General features: G+C 43.0%; 1 protein-coding gene across 1 annotated transcript in view; it reads left to right on the top strand.

Annotated features, from left to right (window-relative positions):
- The first annotated feature begins 6,186 nt into the window (after positions 1 to 6,186).
- LOC138568878 (vomeronasal type-2 receptor 26-like) overlaps positions 6,187 to 25,200 on the top strand; it is a 108,621-nt gene continuing 89,607 nt past the window's right edge. The window contains exons 1-2 of the mRNA XM_069646660.1: positions 6,187 to 6,384; positions 11,316 to 11,439. Of these exons, the coding sequence (XP_069502761.1) occupies positions 6,187 to 6,384; positions 11,316 to 11,439 (322 nt within the window). The remainder of the gene's footprint in view (positions 6,385 to 11,315; positions 11,440 to 25,200) is intronic.

The raw sequence follows: 25,200 nt of genomic DNA, 5'->3' as shown, positions 1-25,200 counted from the left end.
CATTGGCATGACCAGAACACCAACATGGTTGAGTTTACTCAAGACCAGACAGTTCTAGTTATGGTACCTACAAGGCAGAGGGCCTTACAGGACAAATGGATTGGACCCTTCAAGGTTGTGGGAAAACCTGGAGAGGTCAATTATTTGGTGGACTTAGGCAATCCTAAGGAGGCCCCTAGGGTCTTTCACACAAAGCGTCTAAAATCCTATTTCTCAAGACCAGAAGTGGGAGCTTTGCTTCTAGCTTCTGCTCAGGAGGAGGAGGGGGAGAGTGACTCTCTACCTGATCTCCGCAGGGGACAACCTTTAGATGGGCAGATAGAAGGAGTTAATCTCTCTTCAAATCTGACACTGCAACAACAGGAGGAGTGTAAACCTCTGTTAAATCAGTTTGCCCCTCTGTTTTCACTATCACCAGGCTTGACCCCTTGGGGCCAGCATGATAATCTCACTGGTGAATGTTTACCTGTTAAAAGCAGAGTTTACAGGATGTCAGACCATGTAAGGGCCCACATAAAGGAAGATGTCAACACGATGCTTGATCTCGGGCAAATAGAGCCATCTACAAGTCCATGGTCTAGTTTAGTTGTACTAGTGCCAAAGGCAGGATCCAAGTAGTTTATTCTGTGTGGACTATAGAGCTTTAAATGCAGTCACAAAGACTGATGCCCATCTTTTACCTAGTACCTAGGACAGATGAGTTGCTGGACAAACTTGGTTCAGCCAAGTACCTCAGTACATTTAACCTAACGTCAGGCCATTGGAAAATAGCTCTGATAGACCATGCCAAGGAGAAAACTGCATTTTCGACCCCAGCAGTCCTCTACCAGTTTAAGATTTTGCATTTTGGAATAGAAAAGGCACCTGCTACATTTCAAAGAATGGTCAATCAAAATCTGAATGGGATGGAGGACTTCTGCATGGCATACTTGGATGACATTGCAATGTTCAGCCCTACTTGGAAAGAACATGTTGACCACTTAGGATATGTTTTGCAGGCTCTTGAGCAGGCCCATCTGACCATAAAGGCAAGCAAATGTCAAATTGGTGAGAGTAAAGTGGTCTACCTTGGACATGAGGTAGGAGGAGGTGAGATAAGGCCATTGCCTAGCAGCAAAGTACAAGCTGTACAAGAATGGGCCACCCCTACTACTCAAACCCAATTGAGAGCCCTTTTAGGTCTTACTGGTTACTATAGGAACTTCATTGAGAACTATGGGTCCATAGCTTCTCCCTTGAATGTGGTCTCCTCACCAAAAATCCCCAAGAAGGTCACGTGGAATGAGTTGTGCACTAAGGCATTTGAAGGACCTAAGAAAGCCTATTGTCAAGCTCCAGTCTTAAGAGCTCCTGACCACAGCCAAACCTTCATTGTGCAAACAGATGCTTCCAATACAGGTATATGTGCAGTTTTGAGTCAGCTGGATGAGAAAAGTAGGGAACACCCCATCTGCTTCATCAGCAGGAAGCTGAAGGGACCTGAGACAAGGTGGGCAACCATTGAAAGAGAATGTTTTGCTATTGTGTTGGCACTGAAGAGGTTTAGGCCATACTTGTATGGATCTATTTTAGTGATTCAGACAGACCACCAACCCTTGAGATGTTTGATGTAAATGAAAGGGGAAAATCCTAAACTATTGAGATGGTCAATCAGGCTGCAAGTGTTTGATTTCACCATTGAACACAGGTCAGGGTGTCACCACCAAAATGCTGATGGTCTCTCCAGGATGTTTGACCGAATGGAGTAAGGAGATTCATCCAGATGTGGATTAAATCCTCCTGTCCCTTAGTCTGGGGGGGCGAGTGTTAGGGAGAATTCTCATAAATGTGCTAATTTTTCTTACCTTGTGAGACCCCCAACAACTTTGCTGGATTTCTAGGACTTTATTTTTTACCTGGAAAGAGCGTGAGCCTTTTTTCCCCACTCTTTCATGTATTTTGATGTGTTTTTTACTTTTGTGTTCTTTGGATATGGAGTTTTAGACAACTCCATAGGCATCATCTTTTTCTTGTGTGTCATACAGCACCCTCAGTGCAGTGGCACAGGGATGTCTTTCAGACTTCCCAAGGTTTAAATACTTTCTTTGGGACTGACCTCTGTCTCCCAGTGAATGTAAAGTTAAATTGATTTTGCTAGTCTTTTTAAATTGCTGGACCCAGCACCCACTGCCTAGCAGCAGAGTGCTGGAGGGAATACCTAGTATTCCCTATGCTTAGAAAACTCATGTAGCCCTCAAAAGATACACTTTCCTCTCAGAATGGCTGGTGGCAGTGGTATCACCATGAATTTCCCGACCGCGACCCGTTTAAAAGCTCTTGTAGCTGAAATCCACCGGAGCCATGTTTTTCAAGATGGCGTCTGAGCCCCCTCTGTAAAAACAGGTTCTGATCGACCTTTTTCATCATTTCTTTTTAGAAAGGTCCTTCTAGTGTTTGTCTTTGCATGCCAAAACAGGTTTGGTCCCTTTGTTTGTTTGCCTTTGGCGGGCTTCAGTACTGAAGCCCCCCTCTGGCGCCTGAGTATCTGGGGTGGACAGGATATGAGGGAGGTGCCCGAAATTCCCTGTGCTTAGTCTCCTAGGAGTTCTGAATGCACTCTGGCGTGATTGGCTGGCTGACTGTCCGGCAAGGACAGCCACCCTCCTGGGTGAGTGACAGCTAGGTTGGAATGAATGGGAGAAAACTGATTAGAAGCAGGTCTCTGGGACTTGGAAGGCAGAGTCAACCACTGGAACCAAAGAACCGAAGACGATCTGAAGGGAGACGACAGCTGCAACTCCTGGACCGTTGGTTTGCCTGGTGAAGCCCTACTGCAGGTCCGAATAGCCTGAAACTCCCTTGACAGAGAAGCCCCTTCAAGGAAGACTTCTTCCCTTGAGCTGGTGGGAACAACCAACTCGCAAGCCACCTGGAAACCATCTCCATACTGGTCTAATTTTCTTGAGAGGGCTGTTGAAAACCGGATAGCCAGTGAGAGGATACCAGTTTGAGGACTTTAAGGCACTCACACCTTAAACTGATGTTTTACCAAGCCTGTGGATCCTTTCCCATGCAGTGCAGGAACCCCCCTACATACTCCCTCTTGTCCCCATGACTGAGGCTCAGGAACAGCGAGATCTGCAAGAACTGCCAGAAACATTTCTTCAGCTACTGCTTTTCTTCATACAAAGGTACGGTGCAAACGCGGTTGAGAAATCCTCTCTGCCGCGGTGAAAGTTTGTGAAAATTTCCCAACTTTGGAGTTTTGTTCACTCCTAATCCGACATATAACTCTTTTTCGTGCAAACTACTTCTTAGAACATTGGCAAAGACTTAACCGTTTACTACCAAACTGTGGTATCCTATCCAAGACACTGATCCATTGACTTTGGCCCAGGCCTATTGAATTGAATTATCTCTTGTAGTGACTGAAACTATTTGCCCTGCCTGAGAAAGTGTTTGTGTATTATTCTTATAACCCTTGTCTTGTTACCCCTTTTGAAAGTTACTGAAGTTCCATTTTGCTCCCACTTCAGGGGAGCCTAGCTTGTTCAGAAACGTATTGGTTTGGTATTGGAGTGTATTATAGTGTGATATTGAGCTGCTTATTACTAATGGAATGTTTTCTAACTAAATGTGTAAATAAATTAATATTGTTTTACCAAGAAACCTTGAGTGTTTGTTTGAACCACTGTGTTTAGAAGTCCTTTGTGTTACACCTTGTACTGCTCCCATCCCTCTTGAGATAAGCCTGGCTGCTCAGCCCTGCTACCACAAAACTCTGTAGTACAGACTTATACCAAAGGTGAGCTTCTGTTTACACCTGTAGTCTTAATTGTGTGTAGTGTTCCCAAAGGGTACTGCATGTAATACTGCCTAACACTCCCCGCCTGCACAAGAAACTCTTTCCTTCCTCCCTCACACTTACGACATGGCCAAGAAGTCCAACTATCAGCTCTTCCTTGTCAAAAGAATTCTACCTTTTCTCACTTTCCATCAGAGGCTCAATGTGGCTCAAGCACTGGTTCTCTCTAGACTTCACTACTTCAACAGCCTCCTCCTCAATCTTCCTTCTTCCACTCTGCGACCACTCCAACTTATCAAGAACAGGGCAGCAAGACTTATCCTTGGCCTTAAGCCCAAGGAATGCATCTCTCCTGCACTAAAAAGTCTTCACTGGCTCCCAGTTGCTGCAAGGATTAAATTGAAATCCCTCTGCATCATCCACAAGGCTGTATGGGCCCGGGGACCACACTATCCTCAACTTTATCTCACTAAATACTTTCCCTCTGGAACCAACTTGTTGTGAGCAAAGCATTTTGCTAAACAGAGGACAGGGTGTCGCTCACTCTCCTCTGCGGGCTCCCTCCTCTGGAATAGCCTCCCCCCCTGCGTCTTGAGCAGGATCTTCTCAAATTCCAGAAGCTCCTTAAGACTTTCCTCTGTTCCTCCTCCTTCCCTCCTTCTCTCCTCTGCTAATCCCACAGTTGCTGAATCAGTGCTCTTAGCCCCTATATATCTTCAGGGCCTTGACTTCCCGCACCAATTCTTCCCAGATCCTGTCTGTCCACAGCACTTTGCATTTGCACACCCACCGCTCTGGAGACTTGCACTTAAACCTCCAGCGGCCCAGGCCGTGTAGCACTCTGCATTTCTAGCACTTCGTCCATGGCTCACCCACAGGCTCGGACTCCCCAGCACTTACCGTCTCTTTCCCCTTCTTTCAGCACTTGCACGTTCTGAATACTCACAAGGCATAGTAGGTTCGTCTCCCTCCCTTTTCCCCCTCTGCTCTTAAATTTTGTGTTGTATTGTTGCAATGTATTTCCCACCCTGCGTCCCTTCCTGCCCTGTGAGCACTTTGAAACAATATATTCCTATTGTATAAGTACCTAACAAGCAAACAAATTAATAAATATGTTGGGCAAAAAGTCGGCAGATTTACCTCCCATTTTCGGCACAATTACCAAAGTGTCAATGACAGTTCAAAGGGTTTGTTAGTTTTTTTAAGAGGGCCCAATTAATCTCATCACTCTCTACCTCATCGTCCTGTGGGCTCACTCCACCCTAGCCCAGGATGATAGTCGCTAGCGATGGGTGACCCCCACTATCAAAGGCTATCTTTCTATGGATGGAGGCCTAATGGCCGACCCTTGTCTGTCGTTCTCCCTATGGCACTCGCCAAGGGTATCCTAGTCTTAGGAAGGATAGGTCAGGGGCAACGCGTTTTTGTCTTGGAAACAAGAAAATGAAGTGCAACACAGGCTTGAATCCCGATCCCATGCTTGGAAACCACTCGCTGGTACTAAGCACATTATAAAAGAACAATTATAATTATACCAAAGAACAAATTAAGTTGTTAGGCTTGTGCCAGATACAGATACCTTGCTCCTTACACTCTCACTCCCATTGTTTCTCCCTACTTTTCCCATTCTCCTGTCTCTCGCTTCTATTCTCCTACATCGCTCGGGTCTTCACACACTCCCTCTCTCTCTCTCCTTCTCCTTTCTACTCTCCTTAGATTTCACTACAATTGCTTATCCCTCCTCTAACTGCACCCCTCTTTTCACCTCTTACTATACCCCTCTTCTCACTACATCCCTCATCTCACCTCTCACTACATGCCGCTTCTCACCTCTCACATCAACAGCTCCCACTATCTCGGGAGAGGGCACAGATTTTGATTAGGTCCATTCACCCTGACGAGCAGAGGAGGAGATTTAAATAATATCTAGAGGTGGTTGGAGTTGAATATGAAGATGGGGAGGTACGCGCATCTGGAGGAGGATGGAGGCTGGTATTAGAAGGAGGTTGGAGAATACCAGATGGGTGTGATAAAAAAGGCAGGAAGAGGTTTTTCATATGGATGAAGTTGAAGAATATCAGATGTGTGTGATAGTAGAATGGCAAGAGGAGGTTGGTTATATGCAGGAGGTTGGAGACTCAGATGGGTGTTATAGCAGAGTGATAGTAGAATGGCAGGAGGTTGGTCATGTGCAGGAGGTTGGAGACTATCAGCTGAGTGTGATAGTATTGCGATACAATGGCAAGAGGAGGTTGATTATATGGAGGAAGTTGGGGAATATCCGATGGGTGTGATAGAACGGCAGGAGGAGGTTGGTTATATGCAGATATTCAGGAGGATTGAGAATATCATATGGGTGTGATAGTAGAGTGATAGTAGAACGGCAGGAGGAGGTTGATCATATGGAGGAGGTTGGAGAACATCAGATGGCTTTAATAGTAGAACGGTGGGAGGAGGTTGCTCATATGGAAGAGGTTGGAGAATATCGGATGGTTGGGATAGTAGAATGGCAGGAGGAGGTTGGCCATATGGAGGAGATTGGAGAATACCAGATGGGTCTAATAGTAGAACGGCGGGAGGAGGTTGCTCATATGGAGGAGGTTGGAGAAAAATCAGATCGGTGTGATAGTATAACAGGAGGAGGAGGTTGGTCATATGGAAGAGGTTGGAGAATATCAGATGGGTGTGATAGTATAACGAGAGGAGGAGGTTGGTCATATGGAGGAGGTTGGAGAATATCACATGGGTGTGATAGTAGAACGGCAGAAGGAGGTTGGCTTTTGCAGGAGGTTGGAGTGGAGAAGGAACATGATGCCAGAAAGCTGGTGGCTAGCAGGAGCAGGCAGGTTTAAGAGGGAATTCCTAGCCAAAGGCAAGAGGAAGGGGTGAGACCCCAATCTGAAGGTGTTGTGCGCACAGTTGGGGGAGGAGCGAGCATGCGGTGTAGTGTTGAGGAGTAGCAGGAGAAGTGCAGTGGTACAGAGGCATTGAAGTGATGGCAAGCCAGGACACTAAGGCTGGGAGCCCCCTCAGGAGCCTGATGAGATAAACCTAGAGCAGTAGACCTGTGTGGAGCCACTGTGGTCCCTCAACTCACTAGAAGAGACCCAATGCTGACTTAGCTACTTATAGGATTGTACATGAGGTGCCTGTCCCTCACTTAAGTATGCCACATTACTATTATTATTTTTAGTGGTTTAGTTTCAATAGAAACGTTTCACATACAAATATAATTACAAAATTCACATAAAGCACAAATAAATCATCAATTCATAAACACAATCAGTTTGGTAAGGATTCTGATATTATAGGTTAAAATATATCAATACTTAGTTTAGCAGCTACATGAGTCCATATTCTATATAGTGCGTTGTGCAGCAAAGCGTTTTTGGTGCTGAGGCAATATTTCCAGAAGTCCTGATTCTTGATGGCATCGAGGCACTGAACACACTCACCCAACTCTCTCATATACAGAGGCCCAAAATGCTGACATTGCATAAGCACGTGACTTGGTGTCTTGCCAAGTCTGTGGCCTACTATATCAAGAACTGGTAGCTGATTGGCCAGGAGCAGCAGAATAAACCTATCCACCTTCACAAATGGGCACATTATCAAATAAATTTGTGGGGTCAGGAATCTACGCATGTTCTCAAAGGCCTCTACATGTTTTTTGCCTCCTCAATTTGTCATAATTTCCATTCCAGCCCCGGGCTCTCCGCTTAATTTTCAACTTCCAACACAAAGCTGTAAGATCCTGGGACTAGTCCGGTAACCAAGAGATCAATTCAAACAACCTATAACACAGGGCTTCAAACCAGAGGTTCTCCACAGGTAGCGATCCTATAGATGCAAAAAGAGTACTTGCGACCTTCTCCTTGGTTCTTTCAGAGTCTTAAAGTAAAACAGACCTTTCCTTTCTGTAACCCATCTCGAGCCTAATGACAGAAATCAGCACACAAGACGGCAGCAACACAATTCTCTGCCAAAACCTTCCCTCCACAATTCCCAGCCATTTTAGGTCCACACCTGTGAGGGCCTCTAATCCATACAGAATGGATGGATAAAAACATTGCATGTATAACCGCAGTGTTCCATCCATGCTGTATCCTGATGGTCCCCATGAGAATTGTGCAATTAGGGCTATAAGCGGGAGTGCCTTTCTTTATCGGTCTTTGACTAGGCACGTATACTCACTCCCACCTCTATATTCACTCCCAAGTACTTACAGCTGTCTACATATTCAGGTTTTCTTCTCATCAGCTATATAGAGTGGCGAGGAAACAGTTTGTTGTGAAACTGCATCACCTTTGTCTTGGACAGGTTAATTTCAAGGGTGTTCTCAATGGCATAGTGTTCCAGGGCCCTCAAGGAGGTGTTGAGTCCACCACAAGTATGATCCAGTAAAACTGTCCTCTGCATTTAACAAATGACTTATATGCACCTGACCAACCTTGGGAGGACAGTTCAGTCTTCCTCTCAGCATTGAAGGTAGATCAGATAGGTACATGTTGAACAGGAGTAGGGCCAATACGCAGCCCTGCTTCACCACCCTCTCTGTTGCTATGGGTGCAGTGAAGGCCCCACCACTATCCAGTCTCACCATTACACTAGTATCAGAATGAAGCCTTTTAAGGAAGGATAACAGATCTTCTGGGCAACCCAGCGCGGCCAGTGGAATCTATAGTTTATTCTGAATAACCACACAAATTATACGGGAGAAGAGAAGAAACAATTGGCATTAAGACTGCCACTGTCTGAGAAGGGGAATACTCTGGAACTTAAGAACTTTGAGAAGAAGGACACTTGTGCTTGCACTCGTTTGTTGTGGAGAATCACTCTTTTTCACTTGGGTCTTCATGTGGTGGTTTGCAGCATGGAAGAAATTCTAACCATTCCAAGAAGGGCATATGGTTTGGGCATGTCATGTTAACGAAATGTATAAAGCACACGTTCATCTTCCCTCCTCAGATTCCTTGTGCTTTGTCACTAGCTGATGCATTCTCACCATCTCCTCAGATTTGTTGCTCTGTGTCATTATCTGATTTATTTATTTTATTTATTTGCATTTTTAAAGCGCACAGCTGCCCTCGGGCATCGTGGCGCTGTTACAAGAAGGTTTACTTGGCATAGGTGAGTATAACAAAGACAATGGGAACATGGTTACAGACATAGCTAAAGTTCCAAGGTTACATGGGGAACAGTGAGCATAGGTACAGTTGTATATTATAGCCATTATTCATATTGCAATAGTATTTTAAGTAGGATTCACTTAAATTAAGTGGTTTTTAGTGCCTTTCTGAAGGCCATGAGGGATGTTTCAGCTCTCAGTTTGGGAGGAAGGGAGTTCCAAGATTTTGGAGCTAGAACTTAGAAGCTTGAACCACCAGATTTAGCACTGTTGAAGTTGGGGACTGAGAGTTGGTTTGCATACAGGTCCCTTTTGGGTCTGAGTGTCTGGACTGGTTTTATACATTCAGTAAGGTAGCTGGGGGCAGATTGGGATATGCATCTGTGGGTAATGGTGAGAGTCTTGAACTGGATGCGCTCTTTGACTTGGAGCCAGTGGGCATTGTGTCTTGCTAGGGAGATGTTTTCCCTCCTCGGAATATTGAGGGCTGCTCTGAAGGCGTTGTTCTGTGTGATCTGAAGTCTATTGATGTTTTTGGCAGAGGTGCCTAGTAGGAGGACGTTACAATAATCCAATCTGGCACCTACGGTGGCCCTAGCGATGTTCAGGCAGTTTACAGTGGATAGGTGAGGCTTTACTGCATTGATTATTTTAGTTGTTAGTGCTGCTGAAGAGGAGATGTAACTAACATGTCTTTCCATGGACAGGGTTGAGACTAGGTATATTCCCTGAGTTTTTACAGCAGAGGAGACTAAGATTACAGAGTTCTCAATTGAGAAGGTAGTGTGTTTGTTGTCTAGTTTGCTGAGGGATTCTTTTGGGCCCACCAGTAGGATCTCTGTCTTGTCTCCATTGAGACAGAGGCCATTGGCTGCCATCCAGGCCTGGATGATAGCATATGTGTTTTGTAGGGTTTTTCACTCGTAATCACCAGATAATGGGAGAAGAATTTTTGTATCGTCGGCATAACTGGTGAATGTTATGCCAAATTCTTCTAGGTCGTTGAATAGAGGGAGTGTGAATAGATTATATAGTGTGGGGGAGGTGCAGGAAACTGTGGTACTCCGCAGTTAATAGGGATGGGAGTGGCTGACACTTGGTCTGAGTAGACCCTCATAGCTCTGCCCTCCAGAAAGCATGAGATCCATGTTGTGGCCTCAGTAGAGAAGTGAGCTGTATTGGTGAGGTGTGTCTTTGGGATTTTATTGTCGACTAGGTCGAATGCAGCCGACAGGTCAAGGAGTAGGAGGATGGCACATTTGCCTTTATCCATATTTCTTAGGAGTTGTTTTTTTAGGTCGAGAAGTGCTGATTCTGTGCCATGGCGGTGACGAAAGTCGGATTGTCTCTTGCCTAGGATGTTGTGAGATTCAAGGTATGCTTGTATCTGTAGATAAGCCGCCTTGTCCAGGATTTCCAGCAGGAATGGCACTGTTGTAATGGTCCTTGAGAGAAGAGGGTACTGAGCCAGTGGCAAATGATGTGTTGATAAAGGTTGCAATGAACGGCGCTAGGGACTCGGCGCAGTCTTTGATTATGTTTGCTGGACAGATGTCGCCTTTGCAGAGTGAGGGTTTTATTTGTTTCATAATGAGTAAGACCTCAGGAGCGGTTACCTTTCTAAAGGTAAATGGCAGCGGTGGGTTGCTATCATGTTGGATAGGGTGCTTAGGGTTGGGGGAGGACCGCGTTTTGTGGGGAGGCTTGGGTAGATTGTCAAGGTTGGCATTGATTTTCTTTTGGAGTAGGTCTATTTTGTCAAGCATAGCCTTCTGAATGTCATTACACCATTTCTCGTCTTTGACCGTTTGAAGTTTGGACGTGGGAGGTATAACTAGCTCATTGAAGATAGCGAATAGTTCTTTTGAGTGAGATTGGGCATTGTCACTTCTAGTATTGTATGTAGCAGCTTTAGCTTTGGCAATGGCATTTTTGTATTGTTTAACAATAGTTAGGTATGAGTCACGCAGAGAGGCAGAGGGGCAGGATTGCCATTTTTTAAGAGCGTGTCTTTTGAGTGTTTTTAGGTCTCGTAAGTCTTGGTTGAACCATGAGTTGGCGTGGAAGAGTTTTATTTTAGCTTTTTAGCTTTTTTTGATGTATCCCCATCTCCCCTTCCACTGATTCTGATTCTTGCTCTGTGTTATCATCACATGTTCGCCATCCTCTTCTCCTCAGAACCACTGGCTCTGTGTTTGTCATCACTTGTGTCATTCATCTTCCCTCCTCGGTTTTCTTGCTCTATATCACTAGCTGATTCTCTGTGTTGTTATCACATGGTCTCTGTCTTCTCCTCCTCAGACCCCTCATGTTATTATTATAACCTGTGTTCTCCATCCTACCCTCTTCAGACGACTGGCTCTGTGTTTGTCATCACTTGGCTCTTTCATCTTCTCTCCTCAGATTCCTCGCTCTGTGTGCAGTGAGAGCTGTCCTCCTGGATACCGGAAGGTCCTTCAGAAGGATCGGCCAGTCTGCTGCTATGACTGCGCCCCATGCCCTGATGGAGAAATTACCCACTTAAGTGGTAGGTGAGAACGTTTAATACACTGACTAAAATGATTTTTCCTGACCGCTAACAACGGTAGCTAAAAATCGGGTCAGCCATGTTTTTTAAATTGGCCCCCAAGACCTATCTGTAAAAACAGAATGCGGTCATCTTTTTTCCACATTTCCTTTAGGAAAGGTCCTTCTTGTGTTTGTCTCTGCGCACCAAACCAGCTTTGGTCCCTTTGTTTGTTGGCCTTTGACAGGCTTCAGTGCTGAAGCCCTCCTCTAACGCCTGAGTGTCTGGGGTGAACAGGATGTGAGGGAGGTGCCCAAAACTCCCTGTGCTTAGTCTCCTAGGAGACCTGAATGCACTCTGATGTGATTGGCCGGCTGGCTGTCCAGCATGGACATCCACCCAGCTGTGTTAGTGACAGCCAGGTTAGAATGAATGGCGAAAACTGTTTAAAAGCAGGTCTCTGAGACTTGGAAAGCAGAGTCGACCACTGGAACGAAAGAACTGAAGAGGAGAGGAAGTAAGAGGACTGCTGCAATCCTGGATGACCGGTGAAGCCCTGCTGCAGGTCCAAGTTGCCTGAAACTCCAACGACAGAGAAGCCCTTCAAGGTTAACTTCTTCCCTTGAGTTTGGTGGGAACAACCAACTCGCAAGTCACCTGGACACCATCCCCATCTAGTCAAATTTTTATCAGAGTGCTGTTGAAAAACGGATAGCCACAGGCAAGGAACCCAGCTTGTGGACTTTAAAGCACTTACACCTTAAACCGACGTCTTGCTAAGCTTTTGGCCTCTTCCCTGGGCAGTGCAGGAACGTCCCAATGTCATCCTTCTTGTCCCCACGACTGAGGCTCAGGACCAGTGAGATCTGCTCGAACTGCCAGGAACAACTGTCTCAGCTACAGCTTTCTTCATTGACAATGTACTGTGCAAACGCGGTACGGAAATCTTTTCGGCCATCGAGAAAGTATGCAAAACCTTCCTCAACTACGAAGGCTTGTCCTTCCCTAAACATTCATCAAACTTTCCGCCTAGCCAAATTCTTCTAATCTCTGTGGCAAAGACTTAACCATTATTTACCTGAACTGTGCTATCCTATACAAAAGACTGTGAACCATTGACTTTGGCCCAGGTCTATTGAGAAAAATTGCTGGTTGTATTTAACTGAAACCCTTTCGCCTGCCTAGGAATGTATTTGGGCTGTCTATTGTTATAACCTTGTCTTTTCCCTCCCTTATTAAGTATCTGAAGTGCCATTTTGCTCTCACTTCATTTTGGAGCTAAACTTACTTACTTACCGGTTGGGTTTTTGTGGTGTATTAGTGTGTGATATTGAGCTGCTTGTGCTAGAGTAATGTTTTATAACTGACTGAGTAAATAAATGTATATTCGTTTAGCAAGAAACCTTGAGTAAGTGTTTTGCTTGAATCACTGTATTGGTTGGTCATCCGTGTAACTTGTTCTACTGCTCACTTAAACTCTTGAGATAGGCCTGGGTGCTCAGCCATCGCTACCACTTTACTGTGTAGTACAGGCTTGTACCAACTGTGAAATTGTGCTTACACTTGTAGTCCTAATTGCCTGTAGTGTACCCCAAGGGTAGTGCAGGTCATTCTGCATAACACTGGTGTACAGCAGTGAAGATAATGTATACTTGTTACATTTAGAGTGCTACTTTTACTTTTGGTCAAGTAATCCTCCCAAGGAAAGCAACACTAGTAAAGCAATTCTTTGGTCAAGTAATCCTCCCAAGGAAAGCAACACTAGTAAAGCAATTCTTTTATCATGACTGATATGGAAAGCTACAGACAGGAGACCCTAGTGACTTTAACTGTTGATCAATTGAGAGATATGTGTAAAGCTAGGAATCTCACTGTAAAAGGCAAAAAGGTTGAATTGATAGAAAAGTTGTTAGAATACCAAGGTCTGAGGAGTGGGTCTGAAATCCCCACCCCTGCAGCAAATGTGGAAAATGTTGATGAGGATGATAATATGTCAGAGCCCTGCTCTAATATTGTGGATGAGTTAGATGAGGCAGAAGAGTCTCAGAATGTAGGCCCTGTCTTTCCTCTACCTGCTCATAGGCCTCAACCATTGACCACAGGGACCCCATCAGGTCCAAATCTATGTCCTGAATTTGTCTCACTTGAAAAGTTTAGACTGGAGTTAGAAATTAAAAGAATCCAAGCTCAAACTGAAACAAAGCATCAAGAGCTTAGACTCAGAGAATTGGAATTGAATCATGCACTTGAAATGAAAAAGGTGTCTCTTGAAACTGGTTCTCTCCCAGAATATTCTATGTCTTCCAGTCCTAAGAGGCCTCGCATGCCCAAAGATGTAGGTAGTAAGTATATATGAGGTGAAGATTGATATTTTGGATTGGTTGGCTGCTTTTGAATATAACCATGGGATTCAAGACATTACAGGGAATCAGTTGATTCCTTGGCTTTTGTCTAGGCTACCCCAGGTTGCAACTGATGTGGTAATGGAGTTGGGGGATATAGACAGAAAGGAGTATGAAACTGTGAAGCTAGCTTTGATAGCTAGATTTGGGAAGACCCCTTCTCAGTATCTTAAGAGGTTTTTTTTTTTATTATTAATTTGATTTAGTTGTTAGTACAACTTTACACATTTTTTCACTTTTTACAGATGAACAAATAAAATCAACATTTAGTTACAACATTTCAAATTTCACACCATATTTCATCATAGGATCATCTAATATGGGATAGTACATAAGTTAAAATCCATGACAACAAATGTAATAAAACACTTGTGCATATATGACATATGACACTTTTTACATAGTTTTGCATGTTGAGATGTCAAGCGCTTCATGTGACGTAAGTATATAAAGAAAGAACTTCTCAGTTACTAGGGAATCACCTTATTTGATTCTTTTGTTGTTATTTGCAAGCTTTACCACAAACGGAAAGGCCAAATCAAGCAATCGCATTGTCGCGATTCTAACTGAAATCTTTCTGGAGCTAAAAATCTCATGCCATATTTCATTAAGCGTGTGATCAGCAAGATTCCAGGCTAAGCATTCAGCTATTTTTAGACGTTGAGGTTCAAAGGCTTTACACTGCGTAATAATGTGTTCCAAAGTTTCAGGAATCGTTCCATTAGAACAGAATCAACAATAACTTAGCTCTTTAATTATGAGTCCTCGTTTTAGCAAAATTTCATTGACAGGCCATAAATTTAATCGAAATCGTAGTATTTTTTGTCTCAGGCTCAAAGATGGACATCTAACTAAATAGTCTGCCATTCTTCGGTATTCTTTATGACCAAATAACATCCTGTTAAAATGTTTTAATTTAGAACATTTGTCTTGGGTCATAATCCAATCAGCTTGGAAAATTTTGGTTTTTGCCCGGTTCGGATTGGTGAGTAATATGTCAATAGAAATATTTGCCTCCACAAGGGCATCCAATACATGGGTTCTCCATTTTAATGGAAAAGAGTGAGATGATGTTAGAATATACTTTGCTAAAATGGCTAGACAATCTTGTTTGAATAGACCCATTATGCATTTTCTTAGCAGAACACACATTTTCCAAGTAACCAATGATTGGATTGATAACAGACCAAGTTCAAACCTAAGCAACAGATTAGGGGTGCCATTTGGTAAATTAAGGATGGTTTTCCAGAATTTAGCTTCTAATTTGATTAGACAATTGGAAGACCTGGGTAACAAAGATTCTGAGCCATATGTAATTATAGGTAATACTTTCTGCTGATAAAACATAATTACCGGTATGCAGGAACATTTTCCAAATCTAGCATGAATTATTCTTGTTTGGGAAATGAGTCCTGTCAATTTGGATTGAAGCTTTATCTCGATTGTCTTTTCAGATACTAGATTGTTAAAGTCTACGCCCAGGTATTTATACTCAGTAACTACTTGAAGTTTCTTGTCACATATTGTCCACTGGAACTTATTATGTGAATGAGTTGGGTGCTTTCCAAGAGTGACAATTTGAGTCTTGGTCTCATTTATTGTGAGGTTATTTTCCGCAACATAAGCCTCGAGAGCAGTCAGCATTTTTTGAAGACCAGAAGGAGTTTGAGATAGCAGGATTAAATCGTCCACATATAGAAGCCAGGGAACTACGTGATCACCCAGCTTCGGAGGATCTGATTGAGTTCTCATGAAATCATCAGCCATGTCAAGTAAAAAAAGGTTAAATAAGGTGGATGCAAGAATGCACCCTTGCTTCAGGCCTCTTGCAGTCGAAATAGATTTGGAAAATAAGCCCTCCATTTTTAATTTAACTTGTACAGAGGTGTTAGAGTGTAACAGCGTCACAATTCTTACCAAGTTTTCCGGACAGCTATATCGCACCAATTTCTGAGTTAGCAGCACTCTGTCCACTGAATCGAAAGCCATGCGAAAGTCCACAAATGCTATATAAAGTGGTTGCTTCCGCACGGCATACGAACATTTGATGGCATTGAGAATAGTTAAATTAATGGCCGTGCCCATGCCCGAAACAAACCCAGTTTGAAAAGGGTCTCTTCGTTTAAACTGTAGTGACAAGTTGTTTAATTCTCGCAATATCAGCCTACAGAAAATTTTTCCAGAGACATCAAGGAGGGCAATGGGTCGATAACTCAACGGGTCTTGCCTGTTGCCTGTTTTGAAGATGGGAACGATGATCGATTGTGTCCATGATGACGGCATTTTTTGATGACTGATAATAAGTTGGAAAAGAGAGAATAGAATCGGCGCCCATAGGTCAATGTTCTTTTTTAAGATGGCATTAGATAGACCGTCTGGGCCGGGGGCTCGGGACATACTGGCTTTGGTGATAAAATGATAAATATCATCCTCGACAAATTCAAAAGAAAACATTTTCATTTGCAGTTGGCGCAGCATACACATTTTTAAAATGTAGGCACCAGTCAGATTCTGAAACACCATTAATGTGTGAAGATAGTTGTGACGAGGTGGTTACTGAATTTAGTAATTGCCAAAGCTGTGGCGTGTTTTTATTTTTAATTTCAGTTAACATGAGTTCTCCATCATTCTGATGTTTGGTAATTTTGTATTCTTTAACCAATTTTTATAGCTGGTTTTGATGGATTTCATGGCTTGTGTTTTTACATGTGCTGGTAATTTCATGGCTTCTCTTTTTTGTGATCTGAATGCTGTTTTCCGAGTACGAACTATGTTATCAGAGATTTTACTTATTTTGGTATTGATGCTTTGTTGGGAGGCATATAGTTGCATCAGGCTAAACGGAGATATTTTATTTGGTTCAGAAGATGACTCACATGATTTATAAGATTGTAGATGGTCATAATATGAAATTAGAGATTCATGTGACCATTTCAGTCGATTTAAAGAATTATTAATTTCACATTGACCTTTAAGTAGATGTCTTGGTGCAGTTGAAGTGAGGTGTAGGTTGATCTTAAAGGTTAATGGTCGATGATCGCTGTATTGTGATGTTTTGACTGCAAAGTTGTTTGAATGTGCAAACAAACTTCTCGAAACAAATATATAATCAATGATAGCTGATTGTTTTTCCCTAAACCAAGTGTCATGAGGAGGCGAGTCAGCCACGCTCGTACCATTTAGCATGATTAAGTCCCAAGATTTCATAAATTTGTTCCACATGCATATACGTTCATTATCTTTCACTTTTTTCTTATTTACAAGATGTAAATTTAGATCACCAGCAATGATCAAATGAATAGTTTCATATTTCAGCCTAGCATTCTCCAAAGCAGACGTTAAGTTTTTGAAGAACTGAGCAGATGTTATGCCTATAGGATTCCAATAAATATTAAGGCATGCAATCTTAATCAGGCTGATAGTGACGTAAGAGCATTGTATGTATGCATTCGATGAAGGTGTAGAACAGAGCTGAATGTCTACTAAAGAGCTTGACGCTATAAGCAATCCTGACATAGGTCTGCCTCTGGTTGCTTTTATAGCTGGATTAAGCAACACATCATAATTATTCCACGTTGGTGTAATGGAGAGCCATGTTTCTTGCAAGAAAATTAGATCATAATCACCCAATATGCTCTCCTTGTTGTTGATTAAATGATTAAACCCTCGTGTGTTCCAGCTCAAAACTGCTAGCTCTCAAACTCTTCATTATTAGCTAGTTATACTCTAGTCATATAATTTTGAGCATTATACATTTTTTGTAGGGTCAGCAGGAATTCTTGGGATGTAAGATTCAAATCTGGGTGTTGGTTTCAGGCAAGATTTAATTTGTTTTTGATTGTTTCCGTTACGAGTGAGTAGAAATCCCAAGTTAGATAAGTCCTGTCGCGCATCCCAAATGATGTTATGGATTACTAGTGACCGGGACCATCAGGACTGTGGTGTTATCATCTGCGATTGGAAATTCAATTTGATCAAGATCTTGTGACTGAATTTCTTGTAATGATTTCACATCACCAAAAAGTCTTAGGATGCTTTGACGATTCATATTATATGACAAACCTAAGTCCCGTCGACACGAAAGTGTCACGGAATGTCTGTTCTCCTCTTTTACTAATCGGGTGTTAGATAGCATTGATGTTTTGCCTAGGGAAGATTTTATATTTGGAACAGATTGCAGGCTTGTCCATTGTCTTTCATTTGCTTGTTTTAAGGAAGATACCGTCTGTGATCTAGCATTGAGTTGCCACAGACACGCAATAGAATCTTTGATTTCGTTTAGATCTGTTTGTAATAGATTATTATTGGTGGTGTGGATTTGGCTCTTGTTTTCAACACCGGAAAAAGCGAGCTCAGCAAACGAGACTCGCTTTCCTGGAATATTTGTTGTTACACTCGTCTTTGACAATGTGTCAGAATGAGTCGCAGTAGAGCATTTGGCAGGGCCATTCGTTATAATTGGGAAGATTGGTGGTTCAAACGTTCGAGACTCAAGATACGAATCGATTTCATGTCTTAAGGCCTTTCTTGAATCTGCTAAATCTTTGTCAACCTCATTGTTCTCTATTTTCTGATCACCACCGATGACTGGCATGGGATTCATACTCGCATCAGGGTTTTTATCATGAGCAGACTTCTGTTTTTCAGCCAATTTGATGAGTTCATCTAGTGGGGGATGATCTGTAATTTTCTTTGACAATTGAATAGAATCTGCTTGTTTATTTTTTTTCCTTAAATTAGCTAACGCAGCATATTTTTTCGTTATAAGGCTCGCAGCCGCTGTCGATCTCAAATTTACTTTAGCAAGAGTGTTAATAAATTGTTTGGTGGAAGAGTTTCCTGATGTCTTCGCAGATTTTTCATTTTTTGTCTTTTTTATTTGGTCTGAGGGTTTATTACAGTTCTTATTTTTTGACTTGATTATGGCTTCATTGGCCACTTTCATGTCGAAAACAGAATACGTGGGTTGGGGTTTTTGTCCACAGTCTGACCTTTGTTCTCCTTGTGAGAACAGGCAGTTCACGTGCTGATATGTGGAGGTAGCTGTTACAATTTTATCTTTTATAATACCTTCAACAAACGGAATGTCCGAGTTAGCCTTTTGTTGATAATTTAACATTTGGGGAGGGAGATATGTTTGTGAGTCTAGAATCACTTCTATGATTTCACAGTCAAGGTCTTCAAGTGTTTGGGTAGAAGCACAAATTCCTATCATGTTGGTTTTTAGATTTTCATCTTGTTTCTGAGTCAAACGCTGTGTTATTTCATTTTGATGATCAATAATGTGGATCAATTTATTATAGATGTCATTGTGCCTAGAGTTGGCAACTAAGTTGCATTTCTTTTGATCTATTTCCATGGCTTTGATATTCTCAGTCACATTTTTCAATGAACTATCAACAGTTTCAAAGAGTTTCGCAAGGCCATAAGGCCGATGTTCATAACTTCTAATGTTAACGTTGTAGATTTCGAGGAATTGAATACTTTTTCCGAGCTCAGAGGGGCGTTATTTAGCCTCCGTGGGGTTGGAGGGATATAAGAGATGTCTAGCGTGGATATGCTGTTTTCCGATTGTTTAAACATCTCAGGAGATTTAGATAAATTAGATTTGGTTACTCTAATCGAGGTACTCATATTGTTGGTATCTGTGATGTCTGTAATTTCCTTTGAGATGCCATTCATATTGGGGGCTGATACAACTGGGACACCTAAGGAAACATTTTCTAATAACATACTATCAGAAAGTGGGATAGGCATTTCTGACAAAGTGATATTTCCCTCGGCATGCATAGGAGAATCTGACATAGGCATAGTGTTTTTAATTGAACACATTATGGAATCAGCTGGCACACATACAGCAGTTTCAGCAATAGTGCTTTGTGAACCAACCTTGGCCATGCACACTACCGAATCCGTAGGCAGACTTACATTAGATGGTAAAACCAGCGGCACAGATGCAGCAGGAATCAGATTTGCAGCAGGTTTACTTTTCACTCCAAATCCATAATTCCGTATATCAACATTGCGTTTATTGGGCGTTTTCAGCTTTTCCTTTGGATTCATTTTACTTTTAGGTAGTGGTTGCTTAGGAATTGAACATAACTTTTTTGTCACCTTTGTAAAGGGTCGTTCCTCTGGGAGCGCCTGGGATTCTGACATAATCCGTTGGCGTATGTCACACGGCATCTCCGTTGTGAGACGATATGGTTCGCTAGGTTTGCGAATCATTTAAATCCACACACTACAGACAGATGGAAAAGTTTGGAAAGGGGGAAAGGAGGGGGAAAGAAGGAGGAAAGTGAAAAAAAAAGAGAGAAAAAGAAAAAGCGAGTATGTAGAATAGGAGAACTCGTTTCGCCCCGGACGCCGCGGCGAAGCGGCAAAGCGGGACTTCACAGGGCTATCCAGCCGCAGGGTAAGGAACGCCCGACAGCTTAAGGAGCTGCCAGAGTCCGTCTCTCCCCCCTTACCCTTGTGGCAAATGAGGGCTTATGTAGCTAACGGAACAGAACAAAGTACCTCTGAACTGAAGTACTCACTGCACACGAACACGACCACAGCCGAACAGCAAAACAGCGTCTCCAGCCCTTACTGCCTCCAGGGCTTAACGCCGCAAGGGTGGTTGGGCCGGCACTAAATGCGGGCTGTGAGTCACGTGATTCATCACGTGACCGCGACGAAGTCCGCCTCCTCCAGGGAGCCAAACAATGTCCAGCACGAGCTCTGCTCGCAGTGCTGGGAGGGCAAAAGGTGCTGCAGTCGAGGTAAGTAAGCAGTCAGCAGGGTACTCCTTCCAAGTAAATGAAACACGCCGCTCGGGCGGTTGGGCCGGCACTAAATGCGGGCTGTGAGTCACGTGATTCGTCACGTGACCGCGACGAAGTCCGCCTCCTCCAGGAAGCCAAACAATGTCCAGCACGAGCTCTGCTCGCAGTGCTGGGAGGGCAAAAGGTGCTGCAGTCGAGGTAAGTAAGCAGTCAGCAGGGTACTCCTTCCAAGTAAATGAAACCCTCAAAAAGCATGATGGTACCCCTTGGGCTGCCTGTGTGTGTGAATGTTTGAAAAACATAGATGGTTGGGTTAAGGGTTACAGAGTTAACACTTATGAAGGTATGAGGAATCTGTTTATGTTGAAAACCATTTTTGATGCCTGCTCTCCTAAACTGAGACAGCACTTGGCTGACTCTAAGGAATTAGATCCAAAAATGTTAGCTAGAGCAGCTGACTCATGGGTAGCCAACAGGGCCAGTCATAAGGATTCTGAGGCAACTCCCAAAAAGGATGGGGGGAAGCAGCACAAAGGTGGGAACACAGATAAATCTAAATCCATCCAACTAGAAGAAGCCCCCAAACATAACCAGGGTAAGGCCCATGGGAAACCAAATGGGGCTAGTGAATCCTCTGGTGCCGAACCAGAGGGGGGTCAGCAGAAACCCCCATTCCAGAGAGCATTTGGTAAATGCTATGTCTGTGGGTAAAATGACCACGTGAAAGTAGATCCCAGGTGCAAGGGTAAACCTGCAGGGATCAGTACTGTCTCCTTAGCCTTCTCCCCAGAGGAAGAAGTACAAATGGCTAGTGCACACTTTCAACTATTTGCTGAAGCACCCTTGGGTCTTCAGGCCACTGTATCCTTAGAGTCCATTGGTCTGGGTAAGAAACAGAATATGGATGTGTACAACTCCATTCCAGAGAACTCTAGAGGGTATTATATGGACTGTGGTCTTGTCAATGGCCAAGATACCCCTGCCAGGAGAGACACTGGGGCCAGCAGAACAGTGGTGGATGAAAGCTTTTTCAAGCCTGAGGATGTTGCTAAGGCACCCAAAGGTCCCACTACATTTTCTGGAGGTCCTGTCAAGTTGGTTCTACCAGCTCTCATTCAGTGTAATAATATGACAGTGAGGATTCCTGTCAGTGTCCACAATGAGGTGCCTGGGAGAGTCATGTTGGGGAATTAAAAACTCTAGGAGTAGTATCCAGTAACCTCAGGCCTCCCAGTGAGAGAAAACAGAACCAAACCAAATTGTCTAGAGAGGCAACCTTAAGAGACCACTCTGAGCCTGTGGGAACCTCTACAGAAAACCACAATGCAGGCCTGGTGTTAGTAAGTTGACCTCTAACCCAGGCAAATCTGAGGCTAGTATAGTAGGGAAATGGGATCCCCAACCAAGCTCCATCATTGGCCATCCAATTGTAAAGTCTTTGACCCCCCCTGCTTCTGGGGAAGAGGTGGATATACCAATTGGACCCCTCTCTAGGCCTGTGAGAACTGGTAAATCAAAGTACAGTAAAAGAAGAAAATAGGTCTAAGGCTTAACATTTTTCTTATTTTTATTTTTTATTATTCTTGTGTTTAATCAATAAGTACAGTAAAAGAAGAAAAATCTATAGTACTATGAAACACCACTTGCTCGAAGACACACAGTCTAATTTTGGAAAGAAAGAGGAATCACGAAGGTGGTGGTTTCCGACAGTGTCGTTCACCGTTTAGTCTTTTTTAAAGCTAATTCTAGCAGTTTGGCTGTCGATATAGTCCATCTGGTGCTTTCGCCAGCCATTAGGTGGCTCCAGCAAATGTCCTCTTCCATGATGATCGAATCTTCAAAAAGGGGTGCCTAGTATGCTGCTCTCTCCTTACTCATTTGAGGGCACGTCATGAGCTGATGTCTTACAGTTTCTAGTTGCTCTGGTGTCTCACATATTCGACACGGATTTGAGATCACTGATGATCTAATGGCCAAGATTTCCTGTGTCGGAAGCAAATTCAAAAGCGCTCTCATAAAGAGTTTCCTCAGAGGTTTATCCGGGATTTGGTGCAGTACTTTAATGGAGTCTTTAACTTGTTGAAGGTCGGAGGAAGATGGTTTAGCAATTAATTGGCTTTACCTTTCTCATTTGTGATAATCCAATCTTGATGTTCTATTTTGGACTTTATCTTTGTGCTTTTTTAATGAGAACGTCTTCCGTACAAGCTAAATCATTTAACTTGTTTTGTAGGGTCTTTACCCATCCATTGAGTGCGTTGCAGTGTCCACTCTTAATTTCTTCCGCAACTACCTGGTACACTGGTAAAATGCCAGCAGCAGAGTGCACTGTATAGTTGCATTGAACTCAGCTCCATCACTGCTGCTAGGGATAACAGTCCAAGCTCATGCCTGATTGCGGCCATTGTGGCAGACTTTGGCAGACCCAAGACCAAGTTCCACAAATAGCCTTCCAGTTGTAGCCACATTGACTTGGGCATATTCAGGGTAGCATTCGTTCCGTATGCCAGAGATGGGACCACTTTAGACTTTTAGAAGTGTACTGCAGGAATTAGAGAACATTTTCCAAATTTTGTATCAACTGCTCTTGTTTGAACTGTGAGGGTTCTAACTTTTCCCAAAGAGTTTTCTGCATAGTGGTCTCCCTCAAAGAGCCGTCAATCCAAATACCTAAGTATTTGAAGTGGGGGACGACTTCAATTTTTGTGTTGTCCAAGAACCAGGCTAAATGCTCTTTTTTGCAGCTTTGTTTCCTTTTTTGTTGCATTTTTTCCATCACCATGATTTTAGTCATGGATTTATTAAATTCCAAGTTGTTGTTTTCCATATAGTTGGCCAAGTTAGTAAGTTGGCGTTGTAGACCAATTTGAGTTCGATCTAATATGATCAGGTCGTCAGCATACAAAATTCTTGACACAGTGACCTCACCTACTTTGGAGGGAAAAGATCTGATTTTTAATTTCGAGTCTTTAAAATCTCCCAATAAGGCAATAAAAAGTGCCGGAGCAAGAGGACAGCCTTGCTTTAGTCCTCGCTCTGAAGGAATCTCGTCCAACAGTAGGCCCTGTTAGTTTAGACGCACACACATGGTTGTATTTGAGTGGAGGGCTATCACAGGTTCTAGTATTGCACGAGGACAGTCCCAGGCTTTTAATTTGGACCAGAGTTTGGAACGGACTACCTTGTTGAACGCCTGCGACTGATTGACAAAGGCGTGGAAAACCTTAGGAGCACCGGACTTGATGCTAGATTTGATTATGTTCAAGAGTAAGATGTTTACTGTGGTCCTTGCATCTTTTTGGAAGCCTGTTTGGAAAGGGTCTGCACTAAGTGAGACTCTAACCCATTTCTGAAAATGGGAGTGCAAAAGAGTGGTGTACATCTTTCTAATTATGACCAGAAGGGCAATCGGTCTGTAATTGGCCGCATCTTCTCTGCTTCCCTTTTTGTAAATCAGAACCACTACGGCTTCTGTCCAGGATTTTGGTACCAACTTTGTTGTCTCACATTGAGCAAAGATTTTGCTAATTAGAGCGGCTCATTCTTCCGGGTGCTTTTTCACATTGATATTTGTTAGGCCGTCAGGACCTGGTGTTCTTGATGACTTGAGCTTGAGTATAGCTCCTTTAATGTCCTCTTCGTCTGTAAGATCGAACCATGATGTTTGAGGTGCCAAAACCGGAATAATTTGTTGTTGATCTGAAGGGTTGTCAAACAGCGCAGAGAAATAGTTGACCCAATTTGCTTCAGAAACAGAGTTGAGAAGGATATTATCTTTCTGGCATTTAGCTCAAAGCCCAAAAATCACATGATTGTTTGGTGTTTAGAGTTTTTAATATGTCTTCTTTGTCATTTTGATAGAGAATAATTATCTGGTGTTTAAGCCAAGACTTATATTTCTTTGTTTCACTCCAGAAGGCTGCCCACGCTTCTTCTGTCCTGTAAGTCGTGGGAGTTCTTTTCAATTCTCTCAGCTTTCTACGATTCAAAACCACACTCTTGTCAAAAACGTGTGTAGTTGTGTGTGGATTTTTGTTGGCTCCAGAAAATCGAACTCTATGTGCCTTAAGGCAGATAATCAGGTCTGATAAATTATCTGCTGTTTGGCGCATGCGAGTTTGCTGCTTATTTGTTACAACACTTGACCCGTAGATGTTTTTTTCAGGAGCGGTTCCAAACCACAACATGGTTAACAAATTTTGGTCACTTTCTGTAGTTCTTTGCACTTCAAAGGTAGCTATATAGGAAATCAAGCTGTGAGTTATGAATATGTAATCAAGATTGGCTTTTGAATTTTTTAGTTCCCATGTTGGAATCAGAGTCTGGTAAGTTTGCAGGCCATGCCGCGTTGTGAAAGTGTCCGGATCTCATTAATTTCATCCATGCCCAACCCCTTTCATCAACTGAAGGGTGCGTTGTATGGGTATTTATGTATGTTGTGTGGTCTACGCAGTTTGCATTAAGGTCGCCACATATTATTATATTGGCGATATCGTGGTCAATGACATTGGCCACTGTTGCAGTCATTTATCTTGTCGTTGTTCTCTGAGGATTCCAATATAAATTGAGAATAGCTAACTGCAAGGTGATCCATGATTTCGATCTTGGATCTT

The sequence above is a fragment of the Ambystoma mexicanum genome, chromosome 2q (genome assembly GCF_040938575.1).
Source record: "Ambystoma mexicanum isolate Mex_15411 chromosome 2q, UKY_AmexF1_1, whole genome shotgun sequence".
NCBI lineage: Eukaryota > Metazoa > Chordata > Amphibia > Caudata > Ambystomatidae > Ambystoma > Ambystoma mexicanum.
The sequence above is the reverse complement of the archived record's forward strand: the minus strand, read 5'-3'. Positions and strand labels throughout refer to the sequence as shown.